Raw genomic sequence first — 22,376 nt, 5'->3', positions numbered from 1 at the left:
TTTATGTTCGATAATCATATTAGATGCACTTAGATAGTCAAACAGCATACAGGGCAGGTCAAAAAAATATTAAATTCATTCAAGAATAAAGTACCTTTATTTAGATAAATGAAACAAAATATTATTCAGAAAAGTTGTTCGCAATTGAATGTTATACACAGATTCAAAGTCATAGCCAACTATTCAATTTTTTATAATTTTCCAATAATTTTGAAATATTATTTAACAGCATTTGAATTCAAGAGATGTTAAGTAAGTAAACTCTAAAAAACTTTGGCAAACTAGGTAACTACAAATATAAAGAAAAAAATCGAAGTGTTTTGATATTTTCTGTGAATATTTCTGCAATAAAATATTGTGGATTCTTCAAGCTCTTCAATACCAGTGAAAGGTCTATCTTTGTATAGGTTTTGCTTTAAATATTGCCATTGGAAAATATCTGAGTAAGACATTTCGATGCTACCATTTCGATCTCATGGTTCAATGCTAGTTATTTGGCCCTAAGGTTGTTTTTCCCCACCTGTTTGACCCAGGATGTTTTGGTACTGATATTTACAAAGACACTCTTTGAAAAAAATATATTTGTGATTTGGTTAAGCTAACATACGTTAATTTTTTACCAAACGTCCAATTAGTTAGTTGTTAGGATAGATTTTTGATATAATATATTTATGATTTGATAATGCCCTAATTAGTTGATTATTTGAAATCATTGTTATCAAAAAATTTGATTTTTCAAAATGCACATATTTGTGATTTGGTTATGCTCTATTCATTATTTTTATCAATGACATACAGCGAGGCTACAAGAAAAGAAAATTACGCTCATCTCATCAACTATGTTGATAACACCAATCTTCTGCTAACTGGTGCCACTTTATCAGAAATAATCAAGAATGGATGTGATATAATCAAACAACGCAAAGAATATTTTCTTGAGAAGAAGTTAATTCTAAATGAGGGATAAACTGACTGTCTCATATTTAAAACCAACAACCTTTAGTAACCTCTTTGCTGATGATACAATGTTATTTATTTCAAGTAGTAATTTGGATAGCGCTGCTATCAACAAAATGAACAACTCACTGGCAACAATTCATTTCTATCTAAATAACAATAAACTTGAACTTAATATGAATAAAACTAAAGCAATGCTATTATCTACACTGCATAAGATGAAACATGTTAATATGGACCAATATATACTTTCAATAAATGGTGAAAAATTAACATTTGTAAACATGATTAAGTATTTGGATTTCATGCCAGATAACACCATTCAATTATATTAACATAAAAATAAAAAAAAAATATGAACTACCTAATCACATAAAAGATGCGAAAACAATTAATTAATTTAAAACTAGTCTTGTTATGCATATAAGATCTAATCACAAATATTTGATCCAATATAATCATTATACATTGATTAATGTTCACAAACCTATATACATGTTGATAACATCTTCTTTTTGTTTATTATTTTTTCAATTGTATGTATATTAGGATAAGTTTCCTATTCAATAAAGATTCATTCATTCATTAACCTTGAATGAAATTAGTTTTGTCTTATCCTTGATCATCTATTTACCCTCTTCAATACATTTTTGAAAAATAAAGAGGACATTGTAACAGGTTTATTCCAGCCATTTCATTGTTTATTGCACTAACATCCAATTCAAGGTAGTCAACTGTTTGGGTAATTCCTAATTCTCTTAAAATTTCAGAATGCCCCGGAAATTCCTTTGTGGAACAAACAAGTGCATATCATGAAGAAAAAATCGTTTCCATTGGTAATATTTTTAATTCCATACAAAATCATAATTTTTATGTTCTTCAATGTTTGATTTTCAGAAGTTTCAAATAAGGATAATTCACCTGATTTCAACAAACTCATGAATATGAATAAACAAATAGTTGATGAAATAGAACCTATAACGGCTTATAAACCAGAAAAACCTAGAGAAAATACGATGAATATTTGCAGTGTAATGAAACCTTATACCGAATCTCAGCTAAGTGCTCTATATCATAACAATGAATTAGTAACAATAGATGCATTTAATTCTCAATTTGTAGAAGCAGAACTAAAAGGTAAGTAAAAATTTTTGTTTCTTAGTATACACAATCTTTTCTTTTCAAATACTTGAAATTTATAATGATAACATTTTTATTGCAATATTGTCATCAATGGACAAGGCAAAAGTCACAAAAGGTCGATTGTCATTCTCCCTGAGAAATTGTAGGTACTGATTTTTTTAACAACATAAGATTACAAAATGAAATATTAAAATTAACCAAAGTTAAATCAACAAAGTTTTTACAGTTGATATGTGAGATTGATGACTTGTTTATTTTGTGGTAATTAATGATCACTTTAATGAAATGAATAAAAACACTTTTGTCTAATTACCACTTGTTAATTTTATTTATACGACTGGTTTCGGGTTTAACCACATTATCAAGTATAAAACACTGTTTTATACTCATCTACATGACTCTACATCTAGACTCTACATGAAGCTTTATCAGTTAAGTTTTGACTGATAAATAGTTGGTCAAAGTTATGGGTTTTTCCCCAGAAAACTAGATCATATGAAAGGCATGACTGAATGAGGCCAAAGTATAGCAGCAACTTTGATTGATACTGTATTAAGTAAGTTTCTGCTAATGAAGCAATATGAACTTAACCATTAAACCAAGGACTCTAATAATCAAAACAACCATCTTGACAGAATAGTCTGGTTAGAGTCTGAGGAGTTTTGAAGATAAAATCTTGATTATTATTATTAGTATATTATTTCATCTCCCTACCTGAACGAATACTTTTAATATTGTAGATCACATTACCCAAAAAACGTTTCTTTACAAAATTACTGTCGAGTATTATTTTTTATTATAATTTTCCTATTAATTGAATTGCAGGAACAGCCATGAAACAACATCCCTTGTATGAAATGCTCTCAAATTATTTACATGTTCGTGACAAAATTACTGGAAACACATTGGAATTGCATCAAATACGAAAGGAGTATAAGTCACTTCAAAACGAACTGTGGACTATAGAAACAGCCTCTGTAACGTCTCGAGGAGAATGTCAAGATGGAACGGTCGTAACAGCTTCGCATACTTACAATAAGAGTATCTTTCACAGATCTGTCTTTCAAAATATTGTAAGACTGTTGGGGAATGTCCAGAATTTGACTTACCAAAATCACAGTCTGTACTTGTTTTCTGCAGACGAATTACATTTGCAGGTAAATGTATCAAAAATTCATTTCTGTCCATCTCAGTTCCAATTCTTTAACGTTAATTTTTGTGGTAAGCTCTGTAATAAAAATCAAAACACAATGTTAATTTTCAACAGTTCTATAGTGTTGAATGAAATGATCAATTTGTTTTGAGAAATTAGACTAATCAAACTATTTCACTTCATCTTTATTATTGGAATTGAAGAAAAAATCTAGAATCTTGACATTCTTATAAACACATTCAAAATGTTAAAGTACTTGGTTATTTTATAATGACTCGATATGTGAGTTAGTGAAAGATAATATTTTTAATTTTCAGATCGAATTGTATCTTCAAGGTGTAATATTGAATTGTATGAGTGTAACTCAACTGACCGAAGGTTCACCTGTTGCCTTAACCTCCGAAAGTGAACCCCTACATTTGAAACATTACCTTGGGGAATTGAGGTTATGTATTTCAATTTTGTTTGCTTTTCAAAGAAAAATCATTAGAGAAGTGGAATTTATCAATGAAACAAGGACTTGGTTATCTAATTTGATTGCAGTTCTATTGAGATTAGCAAATTTTCAAGACCACCTATTTATATTGAACCATGTCCTGAGGTAATTTCATTTGTTAGTTACTGTTTAGCATTTTTTCAATACTTGATACAGAGGAAGAGTACATTGATTTGTGCATTTGTTATATTCTTTATGTAACACTCACTTGAAAATGAATGACAAACACGAAGAAAACAAATCACAGAGAAAACTTACTGTAATAACTTGGAATCAATTTATAATTTGGAAGGTGAATAAAATAATGATTCCTTTAGAACGTCAATTAACAATCCTTTATTTTCATGAAGCTCGAAACAAAGAAGGCATCACATAACTTTTTATAAAGATATAGAAAGTGCGTTTGTGTTCTTTGCAGTGATAAAAACCAAAGAGAATCAAACTAGTACATTTCCGATATTTACAGTATGATACCTATAGTTTATATCTTATATCGTATACAGTGTGATATAAATGATCTGCAGATATATAACACTAATAAGATTTATTTTTATTTTCACTTTACAACCAAAAACAAGCACTCTTCCAATCATCTGAAATGCAATATTTTTGTCAATGTGTGTTTCAGCCAACCTTAAATTGAGGCTGTCGCTGCGATTATCTATCATGTTACGTTTCATCAATATTTCACTATAATATTATGTATATTATGGAAAATAAGTATTCCTAATATCCAAATAAAAAAAAACAATTGAAAATGGTGATTATGTTGTTGCTGTTCTCTTTCATCTGAAAACAGCTTTTGAAACGATTGTCAGATATGAGAAGTTGTAAGCTATTAGTATACGAGGTACTGACTGATTTATTTATTTATTTATTTATTTTCTTTCCAGCAATTAACTTGTGAAAAAATACAGGAAAATTGTGAAAAATGTCAAAAAGTAGTATAACAACATAATACAATACAGATTTGAAACAATTTTTATAGATATTCACATAAATATAAATATAAATACACATACATGTTTACATACATAAATGCACACATATTCCATTTAAAATTAAAGTTTCCTAATTAAAAAATTTTTCTATGGTGTAGCAGTTTTTGCGGAGTAAGTGTTTTTTCAGGAGATTTTTGAAAATTGTTAAAGAAGCTGCATTTTTTATGTGATCCGCCAGAGAATTATAGCATTTGCATCCAATATATTCAAAGTTTTTTTGATACCGTACGGTGATATGCCGGTGGGGTAAAATAAGGTTTTTTTTTTTGGTATCATGTTCATGGTGTGTTCTGATGGCATTATAAGTGGCCTTATTTTTGAAAATGAAACAACACGCTTCGAGGATGTATGTGCTCATAACAGTCAAAATATTACATTTTTTGAAAATCTCTCTGCATGACTCTCTTCTACTCACTTTTGCAATTATTCTGATTGCGTATTTTTGTAATAAGAACACCCTTTGTACAGAGGAACTTGCTCCCCAGTTTAAAATTCCGTATCTCATATGAGAATGGAAGTGGACAAAGTATAAAGACAGAAGGATATTTTCACTGCAATGACTCGACATAAACTGGAGTGCATAACATCCTTTTCTAAGTTTGCCGCAGACAGTATCAATATGAGAAATCCATGAGAGCTTTGAATCAAAGGTAATGCCTAGCATTTTGATACATTCAAAAGAAGACACGACATTATTGGTATTTTCAAACAACAAAAGCTGGTGGTATTCCCGACTATTTGAGCAAAACATCAGGGCATTAGTCTTTGATTTACTAATTATTAAATGGTTTTTGTCTGACCATGTTATCACCTTAGCATAGGTCAATAATTTTAATGATACTAAATCTTCTTCTATGATCAAAATGTTTGTGTCGTCTGCATAACATGTTGTAATAATTTTATTGTGTTCATTCAAGTATGATATGAGGTCATTGGCAAATACTATGAATAGAAGGGGGCCTAATATTGATCCTTGAGGGACACCTTGCGTAATGCCTAAGGGATTACTGTTATTGTTGTTTATTTTAACAATTTGCTGTCTGTCAGATACATAGGATTCTAGCAAGAATATTTTATATTTTGTATTTATAGATAAGCAATATCTGTTATGACCTGTGTAAACTTTGTATTAGCACCAAATATATACTACTGCTACTACTATGGCGTTCCCCTCAGTCCATACCTTGACAATTTTGATAATAGAATCTCATGACTAACACAGTCCAATGCTAATGAAAAGTCTATGAAGAGACCCATAACAAGTTTTTTATTATCAAGAGACTGAATTATTTTGTTTTGGAATTCACATAAGGCTGTTTCGGTACTTTTTTTAGCTGTAAAACCGTGTTGCGAGGATGATAATAACTTGTTTGACGTGAAGAAACTGGTTAATTGAAATTTGATATTCAATTCATAAAACTTGGATATGCTGGCTAACACACTTATAGGTCTATAGTTGTTAAGGTCATTGTTATCTCATTTTTTAAAGATAGGTGTTACTCTTGCTATTTTTAAATTTGTTGGAAAGACGCCTTTTTCTGTAGATAGGTTTATAAGATAAGTTAATGGATGGGATAATTCATTTTGACATTGTTTAAGTAATTTGTTAGATATATTGTCAATACCACAAGAGTTATAGTTTTTTAGACCATTAATTATACTTATTACATCATTTTCTGTAATCGGGTGCATGAAGAAACTATTTAGATTATTGTCGATATTTTGATGTATGAATTGCCAATCATATTAGCTGTTGTTTATCAGTGGTTTTGTGAAATGTATGTTGAATTTATTGGATAACTCTGTCTCATTCAAAGATTTGTCATTTTCCGTTATTACTATTTTACTCTTATTTGTTGTAGATTTCTTTTGCAAGTTATTAGTAATATTCCAGGTTGTTTTCCACTTGTTATCAGAGGTTGAAATCAAATTGTCGTAGTATGACTTGGATGCTGCCTGTAGCCTTTGATGATATTCTCCATTCAAAAAACTACTTAATTCCCTGAAACGAGGATCATGTTGGGGTAGACTATTGTAAAGAGATACACTGTTTTTAAGATTAACTAGAGGAGGTGTCATAATATACTTAGTTGCTTGTTTCTTTTTATCACCCCTTTGGTGTACCTTCTTATTCGGGAATGAGATCTCGAAATAGTGTAACATGACATCTGCAAATGCTTGGTAGGCTAAGTTGGGACACAAATGAATATAGATATCATTCCAGTTGTCATTCCGTGAATAATTTTTGAAAATATTGATGTTCTCATCTGAAAAGTTGCACTTATAATAAAATGGTTTAAATGCCACTTTTACTGGCAGCTCATCAAAGAACAGATCACAAGGGTAGAAAATGTTTTATCTTCCGCTTCTGTTAAATGGATTTGGAGTCGCACAGGACCTCTTTCGTTTTTATTTTATATCAATGACATAAACTATTACCATGAATATTATTTTCTTAACCTTGTTGCAGGCGACACTATTGTCAGCCTCAAGCTGCTTACGTACTTATTTCAATTTGATAGTTTAATAGCAGACCAACCGAACTTCTCATGTAGAGGAAGTTTGAGCATAAACCAACATGGTTTATCTCAAAATAAATCAACTCTTTCAAATCTTCTCAAATATGGGAAGGATTTGAAGAGTAGGGGCCAAATGGATGCCATTTATACCGACCTCTACAAAGGATTGGAGACAGTAGACCACAATGTTCTATTGCTAAAAATTCATAATTTCTGTTTTTGGAAACAGTTAGTTGGTTTGGGAGCCTAGAGTGGTCGCACACCACAAGTAAGTGTTGGTGGTTGCAAATCTAGAAACATATTAGTTACATCCAATGTCCCACAAGAGTCACATTGTTTGCCTTCATTGTTGTATAAAGTTCATTCATGACCAGAAATCAATTCAAAATGATCTTGATAGATTATATTTTTGTTGCGTTACTAATAATCTATTTCTAATTGTGAAGTTAGTAGGAAACTAATACATCATATATGTTGAATAGTCAGCGTTCGAATAATAAGTCTATTGTGAAAGATTTAGGAGTAATTTTTGATGGACAAACTAGATTTGCTCAATATATTGATAAAATTAGTACTGAATTCTCAAAAGTTTGATTATTCGCAATTGTTCAGGATTCTCGTTTGAAGCAATGAAAGAATTCATTTATCTTTAGTTGTATCATGGTTAGAATAAGCATCAATCGTTTGCCCCCACTATATCAAATTAATTATTCAACCTCAGAACGAATTAAAAACAAATTTTTGAGTTGCTCTCACAAGATGAGAATACAAATACTAAACCACAATTATACTGATATTTTACATCTCGGGCCCAAACCACTGAAAACTAAAAGATTTCAGTCAGGCTTATGTTATATTTATAAACTATTAAATGAACATATTTCCTGTTCAGAATTACTTGAAATAATACTTTATAACATTTCAAAAAGAAACCTGAGGCACAGCAATTTGTTTCATTCGCAATTTTTCATTCCGATTACGGCAAGCATCACTTTCATTTAATACATGATAAAGATCATATTTGGTATCTCCTATTATGCTTTCAAAAAATATCTGAACAATATGAACTACAATGATTAGGTACAACCACCAAAATAGGTGTTTTAACATTAAAAGTTAGTTAGTATTAGGTTATATTTTAGATGTTAGAACTATAATAGAATATAATTATATCATTACTGCAATGGGGTTCATATATTGAATAACTTTAAAAAAATCTAAGGAAATGAAACTCAATAAAGCTAAGGCAATGATCATAACTACACTTCGCAAACATGGAAGTGTGAATACAAATTCAATATCTTAGTAAATGTCAATAGGGTTGAATTTGTTAATGAATTCAAGTATTTAGGTTTCATGGTGAATAAAACCATATCATTTAATAAACATTATTTTTGTATGGGTAAAAAATCTCAAAAAACTTCTCTGAACTTTTCTAAAAGTTCTCCAAACCCATCTACTTATTTTAAAATAACTGCATATAACATGATTATCCAGCCAAATTTTGACTATTGTGGTAGCTTAGTCTACTTATTTGATTTGACCAAACTCTCATCACTACTTTAGAATGAATGCCAGTGAAGAATAGGCACTATAAGTTGTCAGTGATCTTCATCTTCAATATAATTAACAAGTTAGTTCCCTAGCATCATCAGGATATGATTAAAACAATATCTTTTTTGTATAGTATTAGGCTGAACTATTGAGCTGAATATTATTATTATAGTTGTTTATTGGATGAACTTCACTTTTCATTTGTCTGCAAAAGTTATTACTTCCCATTGTTGCCAAAAGATGATCCTAATTTTTTTTTCATTAGTGATAAATTTAAAGGATTATCGAATTATTAGCATAACTTCTATTTCCATAAATGTAATTTCATTTGTTATATAGCCAATGATCAAATGAAGTTTTCAATATTATGATCTAAGCCTTGTACCCAAATTTCGAACTTCAGTTAAATCAATTTCTATTCTATTATTCTATTCTGGGTTAAGAAAGTGTATAACATATTCATACCACACGTTTTTTGTGGTTTTATAAACTGTTTAGTGAAAATCTCACAAAAGAAATGTTTATTTATATAGGTTATCATGGATTTTGTGTTTAAGAAAACTCACTGAAAGAAAAATCCATCTGGATGTTTTTCCTTCTATTTCAAATAACTTTTGAAACATAACTTTTCAGATGTCCTGCTGGTGTAGGTATTTGGGCATCATCCTTCATTCAGATGCCTCTAGATTTGAGATCTTCCTCTCCATTTGCAAATATTCAAACGAATCACATACTTACCGTCCTTGCTACGATTTTGAAACCTATCACAGCTAGAGAAACGTTTTTAGAAGATATGGCACAAAATAAAGATATGGCGGCGGATGCTTTGTGGACTGTAATAGATTCTGATGGAGAAGAAGATGAGGAATCAACTGGAACGTCCTTAAAAGAAAATGATTTGGTAGCTTTGTTGAATCAGTTGCCCTTGGACGATTTATTTCGAAACGTTTTATTGGTACAACATAGAGATTTCAAAGTAAAGTAACTTCAATATCAGTATTTCTTCAAAATTACATAACTGTTTTTAGGACTCTTATGACATCGCGGTAATAACAGAACACCACCTTCTAAGATATCTTGCATTCTCAACAGTTTTGTTAAAAATATTACACAAAGGACTTCAAACTTATAATCAACCAAGATACAATCAATTTTCAAAGAGACTCAGTCGATTTATTCGGCATGTTGTTCAGTATGCTACCGATCAATGGGAACAGTTTTTAAAGGTAATTCATTTAAATTTTGGACTCAAATGTCTAGCTGGTACTTCAGTTACAGGTGCAGAATATCGAAGACAAAGCCATGCTGGAGAGACTTCAGGTTGAATACGATGCATTTTTCCTGAGGGCCATTTACTATCTATACTCTTCACAAAAACTTGGTGCATGGCAATTTCTAGCTGTAATACCTTATAATATGGTAACACTGCCAACTCTGTGGAAAATATTTTATTTTTTACACAGCCAGGATAGTTCTGCCAAAGATATTCTGAATCCCTTATATATGGAAAATTATTCCGTGAAAATATGGGAAGAGGGATTCAGAGGGCAGTTTGAGGAAAAGCTGGGATCTTTAGAAGATGGAGAGGTGTACTATTTGTTGAACACTTTCGCTAATATGGCTCTTGCAAGAACTGAGAAGGATATGGATTTCATTCATTCTGCCACTATGGATTTGTTAGAGGTAAATAGATTAATTTATATTCAGATATTTTCATTTAATTTCTGTTTCCTGTGTGAATGGAAGGTAGTAATCATTTGGCATACTGAATTGTTGTTTCAATTCTTTCATTAGAATAGATATGCTATTTGCATAATTAATTGGAGTGAATAGTAATATATCTATATTACTATATAAATAGATTGAAAATTTTGAACATTTATTGAATGACCAAATCAATCACTCAATTTATTCACCAAAAGAAATATACAAAATAAATAGTAGGAATAAAAAAAAAGAAATACACATTGGTAAATGAATAAGAACACCAAAAAAAAGTTCAGAAGTTACTCTTGAGCATGGGTGTGATGTATATTAGTGGTGTATATTAGTGGCATATAACATTATTATATATGTATATTAATAGTACAGAAATGAATTTTTATTAAGTAACATACAAAATGAAAAGATAAAAACGTGGAATTGAAAGAAATAATGTATGTTGATTTGATATTACATTATTGCTGAATTATGGTTAATAAGTTCAAGAATAAAGGTTCAGGTCAGTCGTCAAGAGTTTATTATAAATAATGTTACCGAATTTGTTATTGGTTTTATTATGTTGAATCTTTTCTGTTGATGAATTGATGATATTAATCACATATCTGGATCACACTGTATAAATCTTTTTGCAGATGATACATTGGTTTATTGTATACATGAAAATTTGGATCAGGCAATTGTTGAAATGAATAGGTCTTTAAATATCATTGAAACATATTTATTTATTAATAAACTGAAACTAAATGTCAATAAAACAAAAAGTATGATTTTGACATCATCTTATAAGTATGATCAAATTGTTTGGGCAAATGCTGTTATAAAAATTAATAATGTTAGCATTGAAATTGTGACTGAAATAAAATATTTGGGTTTTATAATTGATAAAAATTTAAAACTAAATAGTCATGCTGATTTTATTTGTAAAAAAATATCTAAAAAACTTTTTTTTCTCTCTCGTATATGTAAAAAAGTGTCTATGTGTGCTAGGTTGACTATTTTTAAAAGCCTAATACAACCTCATTTTGATTATTGTACAACATTACTTTTTCTACTTGGTAAAAATAAAATAGCGCAATTCCAAAAGCTTCAAAATGGGGGCATGCGATTAATATTGGGATGTAGCCGTTACTCAGCAATTAAATCGATGTTACAGTGTCTAAACTGGTTTTCAGTTGAAGAACGTATATTATATGATATTATATGATCTTTATATTTAAGCTGCATAAAGGATTGCTACCCAATTACTTTCAAAAATTCTTATTGAGAAATAATGAAGTTCATGATTACAATACGAGAAGAAATAACAATTTTTACATTAATAAAACTAACACTAAATTTGGAATGAATAGTATATTTCATAAAGGCTTAAACGAATTTAATAAACTACCACAATTTGTAAAAGAATCTAATTCAATAAACCAATTTAAGTCATCATTAAAGAAGTATATTAGTGACAGCTCATTATGATATTTGTAATTTTTTTTATTTTTTAATGTGAACTAACCTAATAATCTAATAATCTATAGATATGTATGTATATTTGGTTTTCCTTGAAAGTTACTTTGAAATGTTACTATATTTACATAGTTAATGTCGTGAGATATTTATGAATTTGTAATTTTTCTTTTTTTTTGTATATTAGGCTTGCCTACTTAATAATAAATAATATATATCATTTTCCTAGAAGAATTAAGCTACCATTTCTTCAATTTTTTTCAATAGGATAATGAATTGAATGCTTTTTAAGTCTTCGGAATATCAGCGTATAGGACTGGACAAAGATAGACAAGTGATGTCTTACTTTTTTGCGTATTAATTTTCAGGATAGCAGTTGTTTTGGTTTTAAAGTGGGTGTTGTGTATATGTTGTATTGACTGAAGTTTACCTTTATTCTTATGATGATATTTTATTAGTGATTGATAGTAGAGTTGTCAAATGTCTAAATTTTCGGAATCAGAAAATAGTGATTCCATGGAATATGTAATATCTTTTCGATATATAATTTTCAAAATCCATTTTTGATGAGTTTCTGAATATTTTAAATGTATATCGGCTATTCCACCCCATACTTTTATCTCGTCAAATAAATGTGGCTGTACCAGTGAACTATATAAAATTGTTAGATATTTCATATCGAACCAACGCGTATAGAGTTTGGATCTGCTAGATATGCTTCTCAATTTTTTTCTTACATATTCGGAGTGACAGTTCCATTTAAGATGATTTCATTTGAGATGATTGTCTATTATTATCCCTAAATATTTTATGTGAGTGACTGAAGTTATTTGAATATGTCCATTTTTGAATAATAGTGTTATAGGTGGGGAGTGTGTCACTGTAGCAGGAAAATGAAAATTGAATTGAATCTTTTTTATGTTGTGATTGGCAAGTAGTTGATACATATGTAAGTAAACTCAGGTAATTTAATTTTAATACATGTCTATTTAAATGAATTTATAATTTGGGAAACTTTCCTGGAATGCCATCGGAAAACGAATTCACATGTTTCTAGAAATTATATAAAATAAAGAAATGTTAATGCAGTCAAGCTGCTGGAAAACAATTCCATGAAACTCAAAAGATAAAGATGAGTACTATTCTTGGCAAGCTAACTTGGGTTTCACAATAATAGGTGGTTTCACTTATGTCTCACTTGCTTTTACGCATTTATTTTTATCAAGAACTCATTTTGTCTTCAATCGAGGACCGCCTGCCTGGTACTGCCGATGCCCAACAGGCTGAAACAGTTCTCTACTGGTGGCTCTTAAATTGAAATCAAATTGGGAATGATCAGAATAGTACTCATCTTTATCTTTTGATTTTTATGGAATTATTTTCCAGCAGCTTGACTGCATTAACCTTTCTAGATTTTATATATATATATATATATATATATATATATATATATATATATATATATATATATATATATATATATATATATATATATATATATATATGATTGCATTAACCTTTTTTTATTTTATATATACAGTGTCACACATAACACTTCGCGACATATGGATTTTTTTTAATGATATATATAATGAAAATTTGACTTCATAGTTAGTTTGTGCTTGAAAAATGAGTAAAAAGCAGCCTCTTTCTTTTGTCACGTGCTACACTACCGGTCAAATTTGACATTTTTTTTTTAAATCCTGAAAAAAAAGATTTTTTTTTGTAAATTTCGAAAAACACCAAAGAAAAAAGTTGATCAGTTTCCAATTTTATACCCTTGCTCGAAATTTGGACTCTGCTGTCACTTCGACTTTTTTCCAATTTCTTTAATTTTTCGAATATTTTGCTCTATAGATTCGAACGAGACATGATTCAAATTTCATAGTTTTGACGAATAGTTTTTTCATTTCATTGTTAAACTGATTCAGATTTTCAACATATGGACATTAATATGTCAGTAATGGAATAAACGTATTTCTCTTCATTCTTATTACACTCGTATTTCTTTTTTAATAGATTTTTATCCAGTTTGATTATTTTTCTAACCAATAATTCAGTTACAAACTAACCCGAAATATACTTTTCTGTAAACTAAACAGTGACCTACAGTTTCATAACTATTCAAAAGACTTTCTTTCTAGCGATTTGTACTGAACATTATATAAAATTTCGTGATTTTAAACATTACAAGACCAATGCAACATGTCGGAAAAAATAGTAGGTACTGATTAAATTAAAATAAAATTTTCCCTAAGTAGGCTTTTGAAACAAATAAGTTTTATGTAAAATGTTATCCACACAAGACAAAGTGGAAATCGTTCTTTTATGTGGTGAGAATGTGCCATATCGAGATGTTGCTTGTATTTTCAATAACCAGCATCCAGGAAGAAAAATTCACTTTAGTAACGTGGGAAGGATATTGAAAACATTCAAAGAAACTGGCTCAGTGGACAATATTTTCAAGAAACTACATAATCCAATAAAGTATAATGAAGAAGAACAACCCAATGTTTGTTTGAGCTTTGTTGAAAACGGAAAAACTAATATTACGAGTATTAGTGAAGATACGGGGGTTGGCAGAGAAAATGTGAGAAGAATTTTACACAAAACTAAATTAGATCCCGATAAGCCGAAGTTCATACACATTCTTAAAGAAATAGATTTTGATATTCGAAGAGGATTTTTATTTTTGTTCCAAGGTGAGAGATAAAATGATATCGCATTTCCCTACAGGACTTTATGGACAGACGAGGCAACTTTCACGTCGAACGGAACAGTTAGTTCCCAAAATTGTTGTTGGTGGTCCAACAATAATCCAAATTTTGTAATAGAATGTCGTGACCAATATTCATTCAAGGCAAATGTGTGGTGTGGCTATTACATAACCAAATAATTGGACCACATTTGTATAGAGAAAATTTGAATGCAGACATGTACAGTAATTTCATTATGAATATGTTGTCTGAAGTTTTGGATAATCTGCCTCTAAGTGTTAGACGAACTTTGCGGTATCAGTTTGACGGGGCATCGATCCACCAAACGGTAGAAGTGAAAGAGTGTCTCAGTCAGATGTTTAGGGAAAAAGTGATAGGATGAGATTGGAAAGATTATTGGCCACCAAGATCATCAGATGGACTTTTTTCTATGGGTTATCTGAAACAAAAGATGTATAAAGAATAAGCACAGACCATTTGCAAACAAAGGACATTTAGAGAATACCATTCGGAGTGTTGTATAAAATGGGTTCTTTATTAGATTATTGGTATAAATCAATGAATGTTATGATGTTTTGTTGTAAATATTGTTATAGTTATTTTGGTTTTATGTTATTTACACATCTAATGGTGAAAATAAAGAATATTAAGATTTATGACATCAACTCAAGAAACGTTATTATTTGCTTGATAACAACATCTAACAGTCCACACTGTTGGGTGTAAACTGCATCAAAATATTTCAAATTTATCTGAAGCTGGGATACAAATCTGCTAAAAAAGGAATACGAGTGTAATAAGAATGAAGAGAAATACGTTTATTTGATTACTGACATATTATTACGTCCATACATTGAAAACCCAAATCAGTTTAGCAATGAAATGAAAAAACTAGATGAACTTTGCAACAACAAAGACGAATTTCCATTTTCGAAATGGAATCCAGTGCTGAAGCTGCTGGATTCAATCCATAAAAGAGCCATCCGCCTGATTGGAGATGCGAACATAACATGCAACCTTGACATCCCGGAACATAGAAGAAGAAGAAGAACATTGAAGATTTGTCTCTCTTCTATAGATACTTTCACGGGAAATATTCAAGTGATTTGGCACATTTCATTCCACCAAGACCGTACATATCAGAAATACGCGACGGACTGTGGCTGCTAATGGTTTTGAGGTTCAGCTCGGTACACCTCGAATTTCACTGTTTGAGAACTCTTACATTTGGAGAACTGCATTTATGTGGAATAAACTTCCTGAGAACGTTTTTCTAAATACATTTAATCTCCAGCGATTCAAATCCAACGTGAATCGCTAGTTTCGCACAGGCACCGCTCTTAGAGCGCCTTAAGGATTTTTCTGTACTGCTTGTGTCTTGTCCATAAAAACAAAGTTTTTTGTCAAAGAAATTTGAAGGCCACAATCCATGCGCGGTTTCAGCCACTTGGTGTATGCTATTAACGGAGCTTCGGTAGGTCGGTAGCCGGGCGGTTCGACGTGGGTGCTTTGTTCACTCTCTCAATCGACCGATGTTGGGGTCGGTGGTTCAAGCCCCAGGCTGAACGATCGATTTTCCCTTTCCACTAGTTCGGACTTCCATTGTCTACTATATAAAATGATTTGAAATCCCTGAAACAAGTAAAAAAGAATAATTAAAAAAAGAATAGTTGAAAATAACAATTATATTAAGCACCAATGAACCTGAAATGAAATGATAGTGAAATAACCTACAAGTAAGAATATAATAATTGAATAAATAAAAAAATAAAAATTAAAGGAATGAAAAAAGAAAATAATAAAAAAAATAAAGAAGTGTAGAGATTCCAAGTCACGTTAGTTCACGACGTTTCGATTGTTGGTATCTACAATCGTCTTCGGGTGATGACTGGACTGATTCCTCCGAGAGATGACTATTTTATAGGTCGTTGAAATACTTTCACTTTTTCTACTTTCCATTTTCCGCTTCACTGATTCCGTGAGAGATGACCGTTTTGGCGGGAGTTGGTCATTTTTCGTTTGATGACGGGTTTCCATATGTTTCGTATATCTACGCTGGCCTGGCTGAATACGTTGTTGGACAACATGTATGCGGCTTCCTTAAATTTTCTCCTGAACCAATGTTCCTCTCTGTGCAAGATCTCAGCTTGGGACCACTCGATGTTGTGTTGATGGGTCCAAACATGGTCTGCTATTTCTGATTTGCTGGTTTCTCCTCGCTGTGTGTGCTTCTTGTGCTCGGCAATGCGAACATTCAATGGCCTCTTAGTTTCACCAATATAGGATTTTCCGCACTCACAGGGTATCCGGTAAATGCAATTCTTGGAATCGCAGTCCGCGTTTGGGGGCCTGGTTTGTCGTGAGGCTGCTACGGATAGTGTTACCGGATCTGAAACAGGTTCTTATGTTGTACTTGGAACCAATTCTTCTTATCCTCTCCGATAATCCTCTGATGTAGGGAAGTGCAAGCACTGGTTGTGACGGCTTCTCTTCCTTGCGAGGCTCCTGCTGTCTTTTAGCCAAAGTCTTTTCTACCATCGCTTTGGAGTATCCATTCCGCTGAAGATCATTTTTGATGATGTCTAGTTCCTTCTCGAGACCTTCCTTTGTATTACAGAGCCCAGAAGCACGGTCTAATAGAGTCTTGATGATTCCTCTTTTTGTCGATTGATGGTGGTTGGATTCGTGGTTCAGATACTGTCTCGTATGAGTGGGTTTTCGGTATACAGATGTTTCCCACTTAGTGTCGGTCCTCTTCACCAAAACGTCTAAGAATGGCAATTCATTGTGGATTTCCTTCTCCATTGTGAAAGTGATGGAAGGTCTCACGCTGTTGATGTGTTTCAGAAAGGCGGCTAGTTCAGTATTCCCATGGTTCCATATTATGAAGGTGTCGTCAACATATCTCAACCAGACTCGAGGTTTCTTGTGGACTTCTTCAATGGCCAGAGTTTCAAACCACTCCATATATATGTTGGCTATGACTGGTGAAAGTGGCGATCCCATTGGCAGTCCCTCATCTTGTGTAAAGAATTCGTCCTTCAGTTGGAAATAACAGTTTCGTACACAGCATCCTAGTAATTCCATAATTACTTCTATAGGTAGATTCGTTCTCTCTTTCAGGTTCCCGTCTTCGGATAGCTTTCTCTGTATGATTTGGAGTGCTTCTTCGACCGGAACGTTGGTGTAAAGGCTTTCCACGTCGAAACTAATTAGTTGATCTTTCTGTGTAACCTCAATTGACCCTAGTAGTTCGACAAAATGCCTTGAATTCTTCACAAAAGACGATGTTTTTCCTTGTAATGGTTGTATTAAAGGAAGTAAAAATCTAGACAAGTTTTGAGTAGCCGAATCTCTGGAGCTGATGATCGGTCTAAGCGGAACGTCCTTCTTATGGATTTTGGGTAGACCATACAAGTGAGGGGGCTTACTGTGGTGCGGTGTTAGCCATGATCTTTCCTTGTCCGGAAAATAGACTTGGTGTTTTTTCAAAATCTGGTACAACTTCCTTTCGATTGATGCAGTAGGGTCCCGTACGATCTTTGTGTATCGTCCCTTCTGCAGAACCTCTTCGATCTTCTGTTCGTAGAGAACGGTATCCATTACCACAGTAGCGTTTCCTTTATCTGCAGGTAGGATCTTGATGGTGTTGTCTCTACGTAGGCCGTTCAGAGCTCTACGTTCTTCTTTGCTGATGTTAGATGTTGGAACTGGTTCTCGATCCAACTGTTCTCTAATTTTCCATCTGAACTCTTCTGCCTCGGTCTGGTCAATGAGGGAACTGGTGGATTCCACTGCAGTAATTATCTCCAAAGTGGGCACAGATGTTGGCGTAATGGCAAAATTCAGGCCTTTCCTCAACAAGGATTCCTCTATTCCCGTGAGCGGGCGGGAACTCATGTTGATGACGTTGGTGGCAGGGATTTCAAATCATTTTATATAGTAGACAATGGAAGTCCGAACTAGTGAAATTCATCACGAAACATTGTCAATCACCTTCAAACAAACGATTTTCCCTTGCTATCATTCAACCCGTGTTTGGAATATCACGTTAAAAGGTAAGACCTCGTTAGTCCTTAGCTCGCACAAGTTTCGACTTCTGAGGGTTGTTGTTCGCAGGGGTGCGACAGCTAGATAACGAAAAAAACATATTTTAACGGAAGATAGATAGATAGATAGATATTTATTCATGCTATTACACAAAGTGTTTTTACATACGTCAAATCAATAATTTGATAAACTCAAAAAGAACACACACATACATATACACCAGACACACAACTCATATAGGTATATACACATTTACATGTACATAAATAGAATTACACTATTAATAATTAAATTATTAGATACACCCTAAGGTAACAGTAACATTAAATCCATCAGACTTCGTAAGATGTACATACTTATCTATTTGAATATAAAAAGAAATCCAAGTATTCTTCGAATGAGTAAAAACTTTCCGCAATAAAAATTTTTTTGATTTTAATTTTGAATCGATTCATATTCAGGGCTACGTCTTTTAGATCAGTGGGAAGAGCATTATAAAATTTTATTGCCAGATATCTGTAAGAGTGCTTAGTTTTGGTTATTCTTGGTTTAGGCAATCTAAAGTCCATTCTCTTCCTAGTGGGGTATTTATGTATTTCTTCATTTCTAATCATATTGCCTTTGAAGATTTCTTTCCTCATGTAGGTTAAGCATTCATATATAAAACAGAAAGGAAGTGTTAAAATTAAAAATTGTCTAAAAATTGGTTTACAATGTTCATTGAAACTTTTCCCAGCCATTATCCTGAGTACTTTTTTTTGTAGGGTAAATATTTTAGCTGAGTGACTTGAGGATCCCCATATTATCAAAGCGTACGTCATTGTTGAATGGAATATTGAAAAATATATCCTCAAATATTCTTCCGTTAGTTTGCTTTTCAGCTGTCTTATAATATATGTGGCAGTTGGATACGTTTTGAAAGATACCTGATATGATATGAAAAATTCAAGCTGTTGTCAAGGTGTACACCGAGTAATTTTACTGGATCTTCATCTCTTTGTTCAACCAGTGTAAAGTTGAGATTCAGAGTTTTGTCAGAGTTGAGGGAAAGGTAGTTACTCTTATTCCAAATCCGGATGAGTTCATCAGATTCTATCATAAGGTCTCCTAATGACCGACTGTTTGTGTCACAATGTATTATTGATACATCGTCAGCATAACCAAAGGGGTGAATAGAGGTGCTTAGCCTCTGTATATTGAACATCATATCATTGACATAAATAATAGCCCTGGCAATGGAACAATTTACGGAAATGAGAGCCAGCTTGGAAGTTTTTAGTTGTTGATTTGTATTTATCATTGAATTCAAACCTAAGTTTATATGTTCATCTTTATTCGTAAGATTCCACATATTCTATCAATTATTGTCTTTAATGATACTCTGCACAAGTTCACTGAATCTTTTTTACAGATTTTAGAATCCGTATTGAATATATTTGTCAGTACGAACTATATTTCTTGAACAGTAAAGCACATTTTTGACATTTTGAGAGAGTTCTGAAGTTCGAGCTGTGAATTGAGGTTTATTTGAACTTAATTGATCTTTGATTTGTTTCAGGTTGGATTTGTTAGTGAAGCCAGTCAAGAGAGTTGTTCTAAATCAGCTAGAATATTATTAACGCATATCACGTCAAAGTATCCCCATTTACTCTCCAATATTTTGAAAGAAGTGAAGGATAACATACAAAAAATTGGCTCATTGTCACTGTATCTTTACGAAGAGTTACCATTATCTATTTGGAAATTCTCAGAAAATGATTTGGAAACCATTTCCAGGTTTGTTTTGTCATGATACCAGACTGCAGATTTATCATTTTTTTTGTCTAATCACAGCTTCATAAATGTCAATTTCAGAAAATCAGCTAATTTGATTTTATATATTTGCACTTTCAGGTTATTGTTGAACAACTCTATTACATCCAACGAGAATAAATTATCGAGAATGATTTTATCTAGGCTCAACTGGGACGAAATTCCACATGATATACATTGTAATGTAGCTTTACTGGTGGTTAATGCTGTACTACAAGAACCAGGTATCGAAAATTGGGGTTGGCAAACAATTTTGAGACTGAGACTTCATATCAGTGACAAATCTTTCAAAGAAATTGGAAGAATTCAAGAAATGGAACGATATAATATACTGGTGAAAGGTAATGTGATTCTTAATAAGTTATATAATCATTTATGACTCTTTTTTAAGGAGTGAGAGAACAACAACCCTTAGCATTATTTGTCACTGTGTTGATGACTTCTTGGGGTCATCTAGTACCACTGATTTGCACAAAAGGATTCTCCCAACTGCTGTATCTGCAAACACAACAAAAACATGAAGCTGTTCTTTTTACTCTCTATTTGATTGTTCCTCTATTCATCAACTGTCAAGAGTGTGTTATAAATTTGGAAATATTTCAAAATATTTTAATGAATTTATTGAACGCAGACAGAGGATATATTTCTATGGCGAAAAGTTTGGTATATGCTCAGAATACAGTTTTACAACAATTTGGGAATATGGTTGAAACTCAAATTGTGAACTATACATATTATGATCTCGATAGTCCAAGATGCCTGGTTCGCTTATGGATCAATTCACTAGTGTCTGTAACTGGTTGGAATAAAGATTCTGGTATATTGTATCTTTTAGATGTTATTACAAAAACAGCTTTCATGTACCAAGATGCCTTAGATGTCATTTACAATATACTTCGAGAGCAACAAGTGAGTACAATTTGTAAATTTACTATCATTAGTAGACTAATTGTTGAAAATAATTTTTTTTGTCAAGCCACTACTTCCTTATGAGCAGCTCAGAACTGTTTTCACGGGACTTGTATGATATATGGCAAACCATGTATTATTTTGCTTGCTCTTTCATGTGTGAGATCAACAATGACCTCTCTTTTTTCCAGTTTTTGCATTAAATATTTCAATTTAGTTGTATCATACTAGTTATATAGAAAATCGAGTTATGAAAGTTGGACAGAACTGTCTGAAAAATGCAGCACATTCAGCTTGAATATGTATTTGCAATGAATCCAAGTACAGAATAAAAACAATTTCTTACAAGCTAATATTTGGATTGATAATATTTGAATTCAATTCATTTACATTATGCGGGAGTTTGTTGAATAATAGGAGGAGGGATTTGGATTTGTAGGTGAAAATATGTATGTGAGTATCGAATGCACGCACAAATGTACGTACGCTAGCATTTATGTATGTATGTTAGTTCGAGTCAAATCTTGCAACTGAATGTTGAAGCAGTTGTCCCCAACCAATTGAGCTGAAATTTTTCATAAGTTTATTTTGGATGGCATTCAACATGGTGGACCGCCAAAGATAGACGAGAGGCTAAACCGCCCAGTCCGTATCAACGTTGCCAAGTGTACCTAGTTTGTATTTTGCGGGAAATTCAAAATGTAACTTAGGAAGTACGCTACTAAAAACGACTTTATAAAAATAACAGTTTATCATCAAACAAAAAACATACATTTGTTTGAAGGTAGTTGACAATGTTTCGTGGTGCATTTCATTAGTTTGGACTTCATTGTATAATATAATATAAATTGATTTGAAATACCTGAAAGAATCTGTAAAAAATTGAAG

At 31.9% G+C, this 22,376-nt stretch overlaps 1 protein-coding gene across 1 annotated transcript in view; it reads left to right on the top strand.

The window, feature by feature from the left end:
- Epg5 (ectopic P-granules autophagy protein 5) overlaps positions 1-22,376 on the top strand; it is an 84,759-nt gene that overhangs the window by 8,845 nt on the left and 53,538 nt on the right. The window contains 10 exon segments of the mRNA XM_074182631.1: positions 1,728-1,793; positions 1,855-2,094; positions 2,926-3,257; positions 3,571-3,854; positions 9,457-9,799; positions 9,852-10,049; positions 10,102-10,506; positions 20,326-20,543; positions 20,661-20,920; positions 20,971-21,488. Coding sequence (XP_074038732.1) covers positions 1,728-1,793; positions 1,855-2,094; positions 2,926-3,257; positions 3,571-3,854; positions 9,457-9,799; positions 9,852-10,049; positions 10,102-10,506; positions 20,326-20,543; positions 20,661-20,920; positions 20,971-21,488 — 2,864 coding nt within the window.

Source organism: Leptinotarsa decemlineata, unplaced genomic scaffold, assembly GCF_025532065.1.
Source record: "Leptinotarsa decemlineata unplaced genomic scaffold, Ldec_3_MD MMD2_tig00026328_RagTag_RagTag, whole genome shotgun sequence".
Classification (NCBI taxonomy): Eukaryota; Metazoa; Arthropoda; class Insecta; order Coleoptera; family Chrysomelidae; genus Leptinotarsa; species Leptinotarsa decemlineata.
The sequence above is the reverse complement of the archived record's forward strand: the minus strand, read 5'-3'. Positions and strand labels throughout refer to the sequence as shown.